The 18,137-nt window shown below is 44.9% G+C and overlaps 1 protein-coding gene across 1 annotated transcript in view; it reads right to left on the bottom strand.

Moving 5' to 3' along the window:
• RORA (RAR related orphan receptor A) overlaps positions 1–16,593 on the bottom strand; it is a 359,957-nt gene extending 343,364 nt beyond the window's left edge. Inside the window, exon 1 of the mRNA XM_059481909.1 lies at positions 16,370–16,593. Within this exon, the coding sequence (XP_059337892.1) occupies positions 16,370–16,541 (172 nt within the window). The 5' untranslated portion in view covers positions 16,542–16,593. The remainder of the gene's footprint in view (positions 1–16,369) is intronic.
• Positions 16,594–18,137: the final 1,544 nt, after the last annotated feature.

Here is an 18,137-nt window from a genome sequence, read left to right as displayed (position 1 = left end):
CATCAGTGATCTCAGGAAATATGCAAAAATTAGACAATCAACAGAAACTGAAACCATTTTTAATAACTGAATATAAAAAGAGTCTTCAGTAGAACTGACAAAATGATGATGGATCAAGTAGCTGAAAATCAACTGACTAACAGTGATGAGAATTAATGGAGAGTCATTACATTATTAACAGGATTTGCATGATGCCTCAATTCAAGCTCCTCATACTAAGATTGCAGGGGTATTGTTGATATTTGGCCTGGAAGCTCAGTTCCATTTCAAACCTACTGCTGAATTTGATCCGTGTTTGAAACACGAGGTGTACCATGCACAGTGCAATATTCAGTTTTGGGAGCTGCTGCTTTGGAGGTTGACATGAGAAGAGTGCATTCCCACTGACAGCCAAGATTCCATCTCTTCTCCAGCTTCTGGAGGGTACACAAGCCTCCTTTTTACTCCAAAGTCTATCAAACACACCTTTCTCCAGTGCTGAACACTGAAAACTAAAAAGCAGATCTCGGGTTTGTTTCTCTGGCTAAAGCCCACAGCAGTGATCCATCTCCCTTTTGCTGGAAAAGGTTCACTTAAATACAGCTTCAAACTGGAACTAACAACCAGATTTCCTTTCCCATTTTAACAATCACCTGTCTCAGCAAGATACTGCTAATAAAAAGCTCAAAGGATGACTAACAATATTTTGGATATCTCTAGCTCCTGAAAGTGCCTTTGGATAAAATTTGCCCTTAATCCTTCTCTGTAACACAACTGCATACTAGCAACTCAAAGTTACATAACACACTGTGTTTCAATTCCTTTCACATCTCAGATCTGAAACTCCAGCTCACATTAAACAGGCTTTGATGGTTAACGATACCATGGAGCCAACACTCACATTTCAAGCTCAGAACCCACAGTAGTGTCAGATGTGGCTCCAAGCAGAGCCTTCCCCACAGCCCCTGGTCCCTGGGCACTGCACAGGAGAGCACAGCTGTGCCCAAAGGGGAAGGGCTTCCAGAGAAAAGGACATTTTAAAGCCCAACCATCCCTTTCAGTTTCTAGGTATGGATTTGACCAGGCAGAACCACAGGAGACACTACTGGCAAAGAATTCAGTTTGTGGCTCTTGCTTTGCACTCTCCTGCAAGACCTTTGCCTCTTGGCAACTCAATGGCCACAGTGAGGACCTACCAGAGACAACAAACTGAATTAACCTCTTGCAGCACAAAAATGATAAAGTATGGGCATTTCAGCCCCCTGTCCCACCATACTGAGCACAGCACCTCTGGACACCTGGATCCAGGTGAACAAATGGGACAGTCAGAAAAGCACATCACATCCACACCACGTCCTTCCAGTCTCACCATGTGAGGTTTGAAACAAATGTGAAGGAATGGACACTCTCCCACTTGGAATATTGATGAGAACATTCAAACAGCAATAGGAAACAAGTTAATAACCACATCTGTGTCATTGGAAGGAATTTTTCCTCCAAAGTGTCTTCAAGGAAAATGTTAAGAGGCTAATTATTATGGCAATGCCTCAAATAAATTGTTTTTACATGTATTAGGAACTTCTCTACAGATTAGAAGCCTACCTGATATTGCAAAACTAAGTGATTGCCATATTGCTATTAACTGCACATTAGAAGACAAATTACAAATAAAAGTGTAATCTCTAAAAGTTGGCAAGTAGAGTGCTTAGTCCTTAATAAAGGCTGGTGGAAGTCATGCAGAATAGCTTCATATGATTTAAATCTAAAGTATGTTTTAAATTTAAATTACCTTCAAGGTATTAAAAATCTCTAATGCTTTAATTTTAATATAGCTTAATTATTCACTATACATTCTTGGTTTATGTCTATAAAACTTTCCCCTCAGTAAGGTCCAGCAGTTATAAGTCTCTCTGCTTAAAATATGGGGGGAAAAAAGGGAAAAAACAGGAAAAATATGAAAAAAGGGTAAATCGAAAACAATGTGTTTACATCTAAAGCATTACATTGTAATGGAGAAATAATTACTTGTATGGAGAAATATCACATAGAGATGTCAGGATTACACAAAAACTGCAACTGTTTACATTTACATTTAAATGAGGTTGCAAAAATTAGACACTACCAGAGACAGACTAAAACCAAGTTTCTCTGTGCTGATCTGGTCAAAGTATGCTGAAAAATACTTATAACACATAAGAACTTCCACCAAAAGAAGCAATACTGCTTACCTCCTACCACTGCCATTCATCTATTTTTTATCAAGTTTTAATACATAAAATCTTTTTGTTGCACACCCCAGGTCTGCAGTGTCCAGTTTGCTGGGGATCTGAAGTCTTTCATGTAAATAAATATAAATGTAAAACCAGGAAACTCCCCCAAGCAGCAGTGCTGTAAGTGCACCTTGGTAAGGGCTACGCAGAGACAGATCCCTGCAATCTCCTGAGGATTGTTAAGCACTGCCTGTGGAGCAGAGCCTCTGCTAACACAGCAGTGACAAATAAAGTTGCTGTCCTCCCCAGCCCCCACTACCTCCAGCACATCAAGCTATAACTCAGTAGAGACCAATTTTTAGGGAAAAAAAAGCCAAAACAATGATGCTGGTTTTGCTACACTTGGACACACAACAAACTGATAAATGCTCCCTTCTGCTGGCATGGCTGCACCCACACCAGAATTCAGACTGCAGTGCCAGGGAGAGTGTGGAGTTTTCAATTCCTGTGCCAACAAAACCCACAGGTACCCCAGGACACGTGCATGGAGCTGCTCTGACAAAAGGACACCTCAACCAGATGCTGGGCAAGAAGGAAAACCATTAAGGCACAGCTGCTGCCTCCTCATCCAACATGGACAGAGGGAAAAATGCCAAATTTCTTCAGACCTGTCCTTCTGGGGGCAATGGACACCTAAAAAGTCAAACTTTCAAGTACCTTTGTAGCACTTCAGTGGCCTGGTGCTGCTAACTCAGTCCACAGACAGGGAAACAATGGGGCCTCTCTTACACCTTTCTGTGTCCCCACCATCTGACCCTCAGCACATCTCAGCACAGAGCTGCACAGAGTGTGGCCCACAAGCACTTCCAAGACTTCTCAACTCTGATCCTAACCTGAATAGACCCGAAGGAGCAACGTTTCTGATGCAGCAACGTGCAATTCCTTATTTCCATGCAGGGAAATGAGAAATGGGAACAGAGTGCAGAATCCATAAAATGCTCACTCTGACATTCCACCTTTACTCTGCCCCCTCTCACACATTACAGTGTCCCCTCACTTATATTACAATAACATGTGATGCCTTAATTAAATCATTCCCCAAACACAGTCTTAGGCACATCATGTCCACAATAAATTCATTATAGCCTTAGACTTTTTGTGACAAATACCACACAGGCAGGAGAGCAGTTCTAAAGCATCTTGGAATGTTATGAAGCTAAGATTTAAGTAAGTCAGTATAAATAAAATTACTGCTGTAACTAAAATATATTCTGCTCCTAAGGGAGAAAGGACACAAGACAGAGAGTAACATGAATCCTTAATTTCATGTGTACCATTACTTGACTACTTTTTAAAGCAATTTCTCTTACCAACAAAAACCAGTTGGTAGTAGCCTCTAATATTAGCTTTAGTGCTTTTCCAAAGGGCCCAAATTCTGTCCCAGGACTGCCTACCACCAAGTAAATTCAGCCCTCAAGTCACTGACAAGGGTTTGAAGAAGGAACTGATTCAGAGATGCCTCACAAATTAACACCAAACAACAACAACAACAACAGGTATCTTAGTAGAAACTACCAATCCCAAGCCCTTCCCCCCAAATAAAAGCACCAGGGAAAACAGCATAAGCCTTTTCAAGAGAAGCCTGGAACTTACCATCTCACCATTTAGGTGACAAGATGTGTTTGCTTCATAAAGAGTCCTCACAGCACCAGCACCCCACAGTTAGTTCACAACTCTTTCTTTCCGTTTTTTTTTTTCCAAATATTTGCACTGCTGCTGGACCATAAAAACAGGCTTTCATTTTAATCTGCTTAACACACTGTGGGAAAGGGCTTCTAATTTCACAGGACCGAGATAAGACAAATAATTCATCTAACACATTAGCACAACATCTGTGGCAAAAGAATTTAGTCAGAGCTCATTGGAAACAATAGGGTGCTGCAGCAAATCTGAGGCAACTGTCTGAGACCACACCATGCACTAAAACACATTTTATTACATTCCACAGCAAAGACAAGATCACAGAATAAGAATATATCAATTGTACAGAGGAAATAAGGCAGTAAATTCCCCTCCCCTCAGCAGACACTGTAGCTTCCCCCACTACTCCAATTCTTTTGCAAATGTTTGGGGTTTTTTTCCAGGCCATTCTCCAAATCAGTCATCTTTCTTTTGTGCCCTTTCATTACACTTCTTCCTTAAGTTCCACATCTTTCTTTTACTGTTCATTACCCAAAACTACCCTGCTCCCCCTTTGGCTTCATTTACTTCCTTTCTGGGTTTGTTTTTACATTTTCTATTGCTGCCTTTCCAGAGCCAAGTTTGCTTCCAGTGTGCGTTCTGCTGTGCGCAGAGAAAAGCAATGCAACAAAATATTTTCAGTATATTGGCATGAGTCCCCACCTCACCACTTGTGATCATTTGCTCTCAAATCCCTAAAGACATTCTGCTTTGAACCTCTGCTGTGGCAAAGAAAACAAAGGATACGTGGAAGAAATTCTGAGGAGACTTGCCAATTGCAGAGATCTGTGACAAGCCATTTCTGCAGCCTCTAAAGTGGCTGAAAACAACAGGAAGGTGGACTTGGGAACGCTGGAAACCCAACACTGAGGCCAAACACAGCTTGCTAAATGGAAGCCCCTGGTTATCTGTAAACCTAGCTGCTCTGCTAATCCTGCCTTCATCCAGGAGCTTTTGTCCTTATCCTCTCTAAGGTGAATGCTGTATGGGGGAGCGTTCTTCAGAGAATTGAAACCAAAGATTTTAGTGACAGACTGCCTTGAGCACCGCTGGGGAAAGTTAATGACTAGCTAGAATTTTGGAAGGATCTTGCTTCCGTTTCAAAAGCAAAACAAAAAATCTTTCCTTGTTCTTTTGCACAGCCTTGGATTCTGCACTGCATGTCACACTAAAGCATCTCTGGGATACAGCTGACCTGCCCTGGCAATTCCAGTGGGGTATTATTATCCAAAAACTTAACAACAGCAAGTTTTCAGGAACTAGAACTGTGAATCTCTAAAAGGAGGCCAAGTGGTATAGTGTGATTTACTCAGGAAAAAAAAAAAACAAAACAGGAAAATAATTCAGTTATGATCAAACCACGTTAGAGGCAGCCAATATTGAGAGAGAAAAATACCAGTAAGGCAGGCAACCTCAACAGACAGCTTATTAAATTCTCTGAAGCTAAATCCCTACAATCAGTTCAGCTTTTCCTTCATTTTTTTCCATCACAAAACAAAAAAGACTTTTTGACTGTTATAAGGACAGAGCTAAGATGTCAGTGGCTACAAATTAAAACCTTTAGTAAACTTAGCAAACACACTCCATATACAGCAACAGACAAGGGCAGCTCAGGTTCTGTACCTGAGGAAATTCTTGTTCATCTCCTAACAGCTATTCTAAAGTAGTGATAGAAATTCTTATCCAGCAATGAAGCCACAGTATGATCCTGAAAGCAAAACTATACCAGGGTAATAATGTATCTGCCAAAATAATTACCACTACTCACCCAGCCCTACCTACCATGAAAACTAGTTAATTCATCTTTTATCCAGAGTCATTCTCATTGGTGTTAAAATTTCTTACTTTTCTTAAACCATTTCCCAGTGCAGTTCTTGATTCCTTGCAGCTCTCTCCTGGTCTTACTCTACACTAAAGGGTCCTATCCCTGACATCAAGAGAACCACCCAAGATGCTCAGTGTTTAGCACACACATGGACTGTCACAGATCCATGCTCAGTGTTTAGCACACACATGGACTGACACAGATCCATGCTCAGTGTTTAGCACACACATGGACTGTCACAGGATCCATTCTCAGTGTTTAGCACACACATGAACTGTCACAGATCCATGCTCAGTGTGTAGCACACACATGGACTGTCACAGATCCATGCTCAGTGTTTAGCACACACATGAACTGTCACAGATCCATGCTCAGTGTTTAGCACACACATGGACTGTCACAGATCCATGCTCAGCACTAAGCACACACATGAACTGTCACAGATCCATGCTCAGTGTTTAGCACACACATGAACTGTCACAGATCCATGCTCAGCACTAAGCACACACATGGACTGTCACAGATCCATGCTCAGTGTTTAGCACACACATGGACTGTCACAGATCCATGCTCAGTGTTTAGCACACACATGGACTGTCACAGATCCATGCTCAGTGTTTAGCACACACATGGACTGTCACAGATCCATGCTCAGCACTAAGCACACACATGAACTGTCACAGATCCATGCTCAGTGTTTAGCACACACATGGACTGTCACAGATCCATGCTCAGTGTTTAGCACACACATGAACTGTCACAGATCCATGCTCAGTGTTTAGCACACACATGGACTGTCACAGGGTCCACGCTCAGCACTAAGCACACACATGAACTGTCACAGGACCCATGCTCAGTGTTTAGCACACACATGAACTGTCACAGATCCATGCTCAGCACTAAGCACACACATGAACTGTCACAGGACCCATGCTCAGTGTTTAGCACACACATGGACTGTCACAGATCCATGCTCAGTGTTTAGCACACACATGGACTGTCACAGATCCATGCTCAGTGTTTAGCACACACATGGACTGTCACAGGATCCACGCTCAGCACTAAGCACACACATGGACTGTCACAGATCCATGCTCAGTGTTTAGCACACACATGGACTGTCACAGATCCATGCTCAGTGTTTAGCACACACATGAACTGTCACAGATCCATGCTCAGTGTTTAGCACACACATGGACTGTCACAGATCCATGCTCAGTGTTTAGCACACACATGGACTGTCACAGATCCATGCTCAGTGTTTAGCACACACATGGACTGTCACAGGATCCACGCTCAGCACTAAGCACACACATGAACTGTCACAGGACCCATGCTCAGTGTTTAGCACACACATGAACTGTCACAGGATCCATGCTCAGTGTTTAGCACACACATGAACTGTCACAGGATCCATGCTCAGTGTTTAGCACACACATGAACTGTCACAGATCCATGCTCAGTGTTTAGCACACACATGGACTGTCACAGATCCATGCTCAGTGTTTAGCACACACATGAACTGTCACAGATCCATGCTTAGTGTTTAGCACACACATGGACTGTCACAGGATCCACGCTCAGCACTAAGCACACACATGAACTGTCACAGGACCCATGCTCAGTGTTTAGCACACACATGAACTGTCACAGATCCATGCTCAGCACTAAGCACACACATGAACTGTCACAGATCCATGCTTAGTGTTTAGCACACACATGGACTGTCACAGATCCATGCTCAGTGTTTAGCACACACATGAACTGTCACAGATCCATGCTCAGTGTTTAGCACACACATGGACTGTCACAGGATCCACGCTCAGCACTAAGCACACACATGAACTGTCACAGGACCCATGCTCAGTGTGTAGCACACACATGGACTGTCACAGATCCAGACTCTGCCAGGACAGCAGAACACCTTTATCGGTCAAGGGCTGCATTTGTGCTGCCAACATAGGGCTGACCTAATCTGATCTCTGCCAGATTCACACTCATGAAAATCAGATCACTTCTTAAAAATACACCTAAATTCCAGCAGAAAATTACAACATTAAGAGTGGTGAGTGGAAATGAAATCTCTAGAAACAACTTAGTGGTTTGGTTTTTTAAAGACTCTCCAAGTGTAAGTCCTGCCTGGCAATGTCTGGATGGGCAGGATTGCTAAGGGACTGCATGTACACCATCACTATACACTGATTTGTCCATTATTCCTCCAAGCACCAGCCCTGGAAAGAGCTGCTTTGTGCTCTGATTGACTTCCATGAATTATCTCAGAAGCTCTCTGACTCCACACAAGATGTCAGCAGCTCAGAGGACACTTCATTAGAGTTTTTAAAAGGCCTCTCCAACAACCCAGGCAGTAAAGGACCCTTTGCAAACTTCTATAATGACAACACAAATGACTAACAAAACTCCTCTTGAAGATTACACAAATGAAGCAAGATTCAGAGGGAGGTCTCTGATATGCCCTAGTTTCCTTTGAGATTGATTTTATTTTATTTTATTTTTTAATATACAAAGGATTTAGGAGATGCTTTATGCTGACAGGTTTCTTACTTCAAGTAAAGTATTAGCAAAAGCTGTACTTTAGCCTGTCTTATCAAATTTCAAGACTTCTTACAAAGAAATAGTTTAAACCTTACCTTTCTGCCCTTAGTTAAAAGATGTAATGCAGCAGAGGCCTCTGATTTACATTTGGCACAGACTTTGGCAAAGTCATCTGTTAGTTCATAAAAAGGCATTCTTTCCTACCTCTGCATTTGAAGAGAAACTCTGAAGGGAAATCCTACTTTAAAGTATTCTTGTAATTCCACTACAGGAATAAAATAAACCCCATAATCAGTATTTCACAAGTCTTGGCCTTGGTTTTATCCTTGACTGTATCTAACAGACCTTGCTTCAGCGCCAAAACACTCCAGCCAAGCTCTACTAATACATAATTTAAATTTTCCCAATGCTGTCTACAGTTTTGCATATATATTTATTTCAGAAGTGCATGGCATATACTTCTACATAACTATGGAAAAAATACCTGTCTCACAGGTCAGGAGCTGGCAATGCTATTGGATGCACATCAATAGCACTTTGCTCTATGGTCTGCCTCTGGGGCTTGATTTTTATTTTTTCTTCTGTCTTCTTTCAGCCATATTGTCAAAACTAGCTGCAGAGTTCCAGGCCATATATTCCCCATTCTTCACACAAACCACCTCTTTGGACAGCATGCCATTTAAAAAGATATTTATAAATGTAATAAAATAATATTAAAGAAAAAAAAAGGGAGAGAAGGCTCTCTGTCCAACCTCCTTCTAGGGGTTATAATTTCCATCACCTCTGCATATGAAATACTTCCAATACATTTGAACAGTTGCAGAACTAAAGCACACAGACATGTTGTTAATTAATGCTGTAAATACCCCACAGTCTGTATGAAACATTTAAAAAGAACAGCAGCCCCACAGTTTTTCACCCCATGATCACCACACCTGCCTCATTAATCTCCTGCACCCATGTGAAGTAAATACATAGTACAACTACAAACTAAAAATCAACAAAGCCTTTAAAATGGTTTAATTTGATTCTGCCAGGGAGGTTATCATAATCCAACTCTGCTTTCTCACATTCTGCTGGCAATTTCCCTCAGCTCAGTTTCCACACTAACTTTGTTCTCCATCTCACAATCTCTCATGCTGTTATAATGCCAGCTCAAACGCTGTTTGTAACAGCGCAGCAATTTCTCTGAAGTTGCCAGCTTCATAGTGTGTTCCTTCAGAAGTGCATGGAAATTATTAGATTAAATTACAAATGAAAGACTCTGCAGTCGGTCATTATTACCAGGACATTTATGTACATTCAGTTGATCAGGAATTCTGACTTCTGTTCCTTTGCAGATCCTCTGTTTATACTCCGTTCTGCCAAATTACATGGGAAGTGAAATTGAAGACAACTGGAAAAGAGCTGTATTTTCCCCACAGTCACCAATATCCTCACAAGACAAGGCTTGACACCCACCTCCCCCATTCCCTACTGGCTCAGTGTCAAGAGATCCCCTAGAACCATTTTTAAAACCTCTGTGAATACGAGCACGTCTCACAGACAGCAACTCACTATTTAAGGAATTCACCAGAAAAGAAATTTGCTTTACAAAGGAAGACCTGCAACATCCCAGGCGTCCCCCCTGGTTTATAAGATTTCACATACCAGCATGGAACCAAACAATTAATACATCCAGAAATACCTGAAAACATTGATCATTCTGCAACTGGTGATCACAATAGGGTAAGCAGCAGGATCTTCAATTATCTCACTGCTGGGGGTATCATTTTCAGGAAGGTATTTCAAACCAATTTCTTGACCATACACTGCCACTGAAAATATCTAGTAATTTTCTACAGGAATAGAGCTGTTTGACCCAATTCCAATGCAGATAATTATATTATCTGTATCCAAAATCCCTCTGAGTGTTTCAATCAGGTATGGTATTCTTCACTTTCTGTTCTGATCTGCTTAGCATGGCTGAGCACCATTAAACAGCTGTCAGATTCCACACAAGAAGTGGCTGGATTTCAGTAATAAGCAAAATGGTTCCCAATAGTGTTTAAAACACCTGGGGATCCTTCCAAATGAACAGCGCAATGAGGCTAAACTATAGGATTAAACTGCTGTAAAATAAGCCCCACAATTTCTTTATGAAAATACACACCCCAATACACTTGGTCTCTGAAGAGCTCAGTTGCTGCCAAGAATGAAACATACCTAGATGAGACTTCAGATAACGGTATGAGGAATAATTCACAACCTTTACATTCAAGAAATTAGACAATTAACTCCTCCTGACACACAGCCCAAGCTGTTCTCATGTTTCTATCAGCACAGACCATCTACAACAGATATGCTGAAGTGCTAAACTGTGAGTCATTGAACAGAGCTCGCTGTTAGTTCAGCTATCACAAAATAAAATACCAGGCTCTTCTTCATTTTCAGTCCACAGAGGTTTTAGAGAAAACATTTAAAGAAGAAGTGAGCTAACTGATTGCGAATACATTTACTCAGAAGTGAAAAGAAGGTTTCTAATCATCAGACAACAAAGCTGTAGAGGAGCCTCCTATCAGAACACCAGGACCAAAAAAAAAAAACCCCTAACAACCCTAAAAACCAAGTGTGATGTGTTTCTGACACCAAATGTGCAAGGTGGGCCTGGTGACAGCAGGGGACTCAGACTCTGCTCTGCAGGGCCCTCCTCTGCACACCTGGAAGAATCTGTGCAGGTAAGGACGCCTGGCCTGTCTGCCAGCTGTGAGAACAAATAAAGCCAACAGCTCTGTACAGTGCATTTCCAAAAGTGATGATCAGGGCTAAAAAGGCAGCCCCAGCAATAGGTGAAATGCAAAATACTTGGAAAAAGAGTCAAAGAAAACAAGACAGCAGAAATCTGCATATGAAGTGTGGATGCTTCCACACATTCAGGAAGTTTCTTCAACACTTTTCCCACCAGAACTTCCTCTTCTGCCAAAGCCATGGAAAACTGCAGAACCTCCTCAGCAAGCTCAGGTCCAGGTAAAAGTGTGACAAGCTGCACAGCACCCACACTCCCAGGGCATTCAGAGACACTCCAAATTCTCATTTCTTTTTTCATTTTTTCAATTCATTTCAATTTCATTTTTTCCTACAAGTGCCTGTCACTGAAAACACGCTCTTAAAAATATTTCAGTAAGGAATGGATCACCTATTCACAAATTAATTTCAAGAGTGATACAGACATCACAGTGATTTAAAACGAGGTTGGGTTTTTTCCCCTTTGCACTGGGACAGCTCTCAGATTAAATCCAGCAAAATCGACTGAGTCATTTCAGGTTTTCCCCAACACGTATTTTTGTAGCTTAAAAAACAAATATCAGAAGGGAAAAAGAAAAAAAAAAAGAACCTTGCAAAGCTGAAATTGCTCTTTCCATTCAGATGCAGTGCTATACCCAAACTGAAATTGTCACACAGCCCGTTAATCTCCATTACAAACTATGTTCTTTATTTAGTAAAATTACAGCATTTGGTTGAATGATAACAGTATTTACATACTGGTTTATGAGCTCCTGAGATGTTTCTCAAGCAAATAAAATAAGAGAATAGGTTACGGTTTATTGGAATAAGAGAACTGCATTGTTCCTAGGAGAACAACATACTGCTGCTATTATTGCTCCTGTGCTACACATGTTTAAAACAATGCTGTACTTTAAAGGATTCAAAGCACATATCATCTACCAAAATAGGACTAAATCAGTGGTGCATGCAGAATAGTCCCCAATGATGACAAAGGCAACCCAAAGAATCTACAGAAAGCATTCGAATTTACAAAATTCAAAGAGTCCCCCTGAAAACAACTTGCAAAATTTCATATTGTGGCTATGCTCTGTAGAACAGTATAAATCCAGAAATTGATAAAATCTAGGGGAAAAAAAGGTATTTGTAAAGAAAAGAACACCACAAACCTATTGTTGTCACTATTAATTATGTTACATCCCTACTTGTGGAGCATCACCCAAATTTTAAAAAAAGCACAAAAGCAAAATGCCACAATCTACCAGTAGAGAAAGGATCAGGATAAACAGATGACATCCAAAGGGCTCTGGAAAACAACAAATACACCCAGAACCTCAACAGCAAGAACAGAATAACAAGCACCTACATAGATGCAGTTTTCAATTATTAAATATTAAGCATCATACAAGTATTTGCACATAGCATCACCCAGTGATGGAAGAGCTGTCTTAAATATTTTTCAGCAAGACATCCTCTCCTGACTTACCTCTGAGACCAAGAGCTCAGTCCCATACAAACTAAGCACTTTCTAGCAGATTTAAAAGCTTTTTATGTACTTTGCTTTCTAATGAGACAGTAGTTCTCTACTAAAATAGAGTTTATTCAATTACAACTATTTCTAGGGGGACTAATAGAATATTAAGCCTGAGACTGCAGCATGGGTAGAGCTCCGTGGACATCCAAGCCTGCAAAGTGAAATAAATGTCAATAAAAGCCACAGTCCAGGGCCAGAGCAGGCAAGGGAAGCATTCCTTCTACCAAGCATGGCAAACCACAAACCCTTGTTGCAGAACACACACACACACTCAGACTGAAATCCAACCTGCTGGTCAGCGACTGGTCTTCAGAAAATTTTAACAACTACTGTGAGCAGTAAAAACATCCCTCTGGGGGGAAACCAGGCCTTTTAATCCATCTCCTGCTTTTTCCAGTATGGTGACAATTTCCTAACAATCAGTTTTAATATCAGACTGCAGGGAATTTTTTGAAGCATGCAAGTATGCATGCATGCCCCCACATACTAAATATATCACATAACAACTCCCCATTTGAAAAGTGCTTTTGGTAACTCAGAATTTATGTTTTCAAGTTAAGTATTCTATGCAGCAACAAAACCAGCATAACCTCTGCAAAATAAAAACCAGGTTATGTAAGGATCTGGCGGTACAGACAGGTTTGTATATCAAGCAACAAAGTATTTTGAAGTTATAATATTATAATAACTAAAGCTTCACTTAAGAATTTATTCCACGGCAAACTTTCCCTAATTCTCCATCCACAGTCCTCTCTTTAATTTTGTTTTCCTCATTCCTTATGTACACTGGTTATTATAAATCCTGATGTATCAAAGCAGCTTTGCAATGTGTGCAGCTATGAGAATTAAGGATACGAAACAAATATTTGTAGTGTTTGCTGAGTCAAAAATAAGGATTTTTACACTTAGACAGGTGTATAAATGTGTACATATACCTAAATATCTGTATACTTCTATCTATCCTCCACACAGCTCACATAAGAGTCCAGAGCTGCCTGCTTACAACCCATGGCAGAAGTGAGACCCAAACAAGTAAATTTCTGAACTCAATACATAGCTGAACACATGAGCTTAAAAGGTAACAGTTCTAAAAATAATTTCACCTTTACTAGTCACACATTAAGGTCACATTGTTGCCATAAGATATAAAGGACCCCATTAAAAACAAAAAGGCAAGAAATCAAGTGCTACTTCAATAGCTTAAAAAAATGCAAAATCCCCAAACCTGCAAGTCTACAGGGACCCCTTACACCTAATCCATCCATCAAGTCCTGACTTCGAGGAGGCCAAAATGTTGTCGTTGTCATGTTTTCCTGTGTGGCTCTGTACCTCCAGGTTTTAACTATTAGAAAGTGTGTGTATTGCATAGGTCAATTTACTTCCAATACACTAATTTCTGCAACATTAGCACAGAATGCCAGCTACAATTCCCTTACTGTTTGCACTCTAGGAGTAGACTTGTATTTTCTGCCAACTCCATTACATCATCCGAAAAAACCCAAACACTCTTTTTTTTTTTTTTTTTTTTTTTTTTTTCCCCAAATCCCTGCCACTCTCCTTTTCCTTCTCCCCTCTCCCTTCCCAAAGCGCTCGGCAATCACTGCCGGGAGCTTTATTTCGCTGTGCAGCCCGCCGAGCCCCGGCGCGCAGGGCTCTGGCCATTGTGTTGCGGGGATGCCTCCCTCCATCACTGACCTTCGCTTTCCCACTCAGACTGTTACATAACGCAGAGCCTGCTGCGTGCGCGGCCGGCAGCCCGGGCAGCGGCGGCGTGTGCCGGGCCCTGCTCCTGCCCCTGCCCCAGCGAGCCCGGGGCAGCAGCGGGGACATGTGGGTCAGCAGGTTAGCAGGAGCACAGCCCAAACAATTCGGGAAAACGCTCGCACCGCCGGAGCCGCCCGGGCTTCCCAGCACCACCTCCCCCCCCCCCCCCCCCCGCCCCGCTCCTTTTCGCATCCATAGAGAAGCGACAGCCGAGTGTTACATAATTGATGGGATCCCAAAGTTGCCCCCTGCCCAAAGGCGGCGGGGCCCGCTGCCTCTGCCGGCAGCTCCATCTGCCCGCGCCGCCGGAGCGCTGGGCCGGAGAGCGGGAGGGGGCGCGTTGTGTAACACCCGCCAACTACGGCCGGCTCCGCAAACATCCAGAAAACTCCCCGACAAATTAAGGAAATTTTCTCCAGTGTTTCTGATTAACCTCGTTACATAAGGCGCTTGCATTCCAAATCCACTCTCGCAAGCTCTAAATATACCCCGCGCAGCCAAACGCTCCCTGCGCACACGCCCGTGGCCACCCGGCCTCCTCCGGCCGAGCCCGCTCCTCCTCGCCTCGGCATCCGCCGAACGGCGCGCTCCCCGCTCGCAAATCGCCTCTAATTAAATGTTTCGGCGTGTGACATCTCGATGGCTTTTACTGTACGCGGATTCCCCGAGTGGGAAGCTGCCTGGGAAGGGGGGGTGTGGCCAAAAGGGGAAAAATACTGTAAAACACAAGCCAACACATGATCAGCCATATTCCAACCTACAAGCCGAGCCCCCTCCGTCCGAGCAGAGACGGTCTCGCCGCTGCCCGCGGCCGGGCATCGCTGCCCCGGCCCCGCCGGCGGCCGCCGAGGGGGCTGCGCTCCCGCCGGGCACGTACTTTTCTCCGCCCGTCATTTCTTTCAACGGCCGTGTGTATTATTACATAGCGTTATTTAATTCATTTTTACCCATCACCGAGGGATTTTACCGAGCGAAGCCTCTCTAGCGCGCTCCCCCCTCTTGTAGGAGCAACGCTTCATAAATTATTTACAAGTAATTAAAGCCGCAGCCTCCTCCCTCTCGCACGTCTCGGCAAAACTCCGGCGGCGTTTGAAGCCGGGCCGCGCTCGGTGGCCGCGGCGGGAGCAGCCGGTCCCGCACGGCCCCGCACGGCAGCGCGCAGCTCTCCCGCCGCCGGCGCGGCTCGGGCCAAACTTCACCGGCCCGAGCACCTCCGGAGCCGGCCCGCACGACGCCGGGGCGCAGCCTGAGGCGGGAGGGCTTTGACAGCTGGCGGCGGAGAAGGGGGGCTCGTTTGTTCGCAGCGCTTTATTCGGGGGCCGGCGGAGAGCCTTAAGAGAACCCCCGGGCGCACGGAGACCCTCTGCGAAGTTGGGCACCCTCGCCAACAGCAGCTACGAGATCATCCGCTCCGCGATGAAATAATTTTTAAGATACACTTAAATGAATTAAGGGAAAACAGCGCGCAACAGAGTGAATAAGTCACCCGCAAACCGCAAATCTCCTGTTTAATCACAGATCCCCCATTCACAACAAGCCACAGCACACCAGTTGAGAAACTGTCAAAAGGAGACAGACGAGGGGGAGAAAAAAGGGGGGGAGGAAGGACACTGCAGCTTTAAAAGTTTGTTCCCTTGAATCCCAATACTCCTGCTGTTGCTTTATATATTTATAAAATTATGTAATTTCAGGGGCACAGTACCCATCCGGATACCACAGGCAATAAACGAGAGGGACAGGAAAGCACCAAACACCGCTCAATATTTTCATTGCATTTGTCCCTCCTCCTGCAGCAATTAAAAGAAGCTATAAAAGTTTGCAAGGTTTTGCAGGGGGTACAAGCCCGGCTTGTTTGCGTGCGCGGCTTCAGCAAGCACGAGCGATAAACCAGGGGATTAAATTGCTGCATTTCCCCCTTCTCTCTTACCCCCCTCTTCCTATTCCCACCCACCCCCCGATCCCACTCCCCCGGCCCCCTCCCCCTTCCCCAAGTCTCCCTACCTCTGCTGCTGCTGCTGCTGGAGTAGCTCTGCCTGCGGACGGGAGCCGGCGCATCGCTTTTCCGGGCAGGCTCCAGGTTCACCGGGGTGTCCCTGGCGCCGGCGGCCGCCTCGGAGACGCTGCTGCCCGGCTCACTGGCTGCTGGATCGGGGGCTGCCGGAGCCGACTCCATGTTTTTCCCAATGTAGATCGCTTGGAGATGGCGAGCTCCTACACTCCCTCTATCTTCTGTTTCCAGCGCAACTCTATGGTAGGAAAGCAGAAGGGAGAGAGCGAGCGTGATCCAGATGGGATGTGAGCTTGCCTGGCTGTGACCACAAGCAGCGCTAGCGAGAGCTGCACACCCCCCCGCCCCCGCACCCCCCGCGCTCCGCCGCCAGCCCCGCGCCCCACGCCCGGCACCGCCGCCCTCCGCCCGGCCCCGGCCCCGGCCCCGGCCCCGCCGCAGCGCCCGGAGCCGCGAGGGGCGGCGGCCGCGGGCTCCCTGCGAGCCCCGAGCGGGGCCGGCGCCGCACAAGGTGCTGCCATTGCCCGGGGCGGGCGGGGAGCCAGCCCGACCTCCGCCCGGGCCGGCACCGACGGCTCGGTGAGGTGATGGGGCCCGGGCGGCAGGGCCAGCGGGCCCGCCAGGAGCTCCCCTCCGCAGCCCCGGTACCGGCGGGAAGAGCTTCCACGCAGGGCTGTCTTCCCTCCCCCATGACTGCTTCAGCTGAAGCCGCATCAGAAGATGCCAGCTGTATTAAGCGTCTCAAGACCCACATGTTCAGCAAGCCACGCAGCCGGAGAAGGCAACATTTCAGACAATACCTCTCTCTCAATGAAGTGCGCTTTGACATAGAACAAAAGGTGACTAGCAAGGTGCCAGAAAACCTCCAGATCTGGGCTGACTTCTGCAAGCACCCTTGTGCAGTTCACAGTCTCGGTAATGGTCAATTGCTTGTCCGCTGCCTGATGTTAAATCCAGTAACAGCTGCCACAAACACACCCTGGAGAACAACATCGCTCGTGTACAACAGAGGCCATGTTCCCTGCAGCCCCACTGCCTCCTGCACACAAGGTGCTAAAGCTGCCTGCTTTGACTGCTCTGACTAGCAGCATATCCCAAGTAGACCAAATCATGATATTTTTACTGAAAGCGGTTCAAGCCTTTTCCAAATGGCACTTGGTCATGTGCAAGCAGCTGATATGCTACCTTCTGCCAACCAGGACTGTTGCTGCAGCTTTCAACACTGCTGGTGCTGGTACCTGATGAAACTTTTAGGTAAACCCTGGGCAATTCCATATTCTGCAGTATGATCACCAGTACTGCACTGCTCTCCCTCAAACAGCTGTGGAACGTACCATGAGTCCTGCTTGCCCCTGGAGCCTGTCCACAAATGGGATTACATCTTGCACTGCTGGTAGTCCTTTTGGTGGAAGGGTAGGATCTTGGGTCCGTTGATTTGGAAGTCCTGAAGTTCCGATTACCCGTGTCTGGAAACCAAACACCACAACAGTTTTGATTATCTCGTCTGCTTCCATCTCAGAGGAATGGGCAGAGATTGCAGAAGACAGAGCGACATTAAAAAATTATTCTGCATTCACTTTCAGAGCATAAATAAATTTGAGATGGTCAGAGCTGGGCTCACAGACCTTGCCCATTGAGTAAAACCAGGTCTTGTTCTTTGTGATGAAGTACTGGGTTAGGGCAGGCCTGGGAGCACATGGTACGGATGAAAAAGGCTACCAGGTTTTCCATCAAAGGGTGTCAAGCTGGATGGAAGCTGTT

The sequence above is a fragment of the Ammospiza nelsoni genome, chromosome 14 (assembly GCF_027579445.1).
Source record: "Ammospiza nelsoni isolate bAmmNel1 chromosome 14, bAmmNel1.pri, whole genome shotgun sequence".
Taxonomy (NCBI): domain Eukaryota; kingdom Metazoa; phylum Chordata; class Aves; order Passeriformes; family Passerellidae; genus Ammospiza; species Ammospiza nelsoni.
This window is presented reverse-complemented; position numbering and strand designations above follow the sequence as displayed.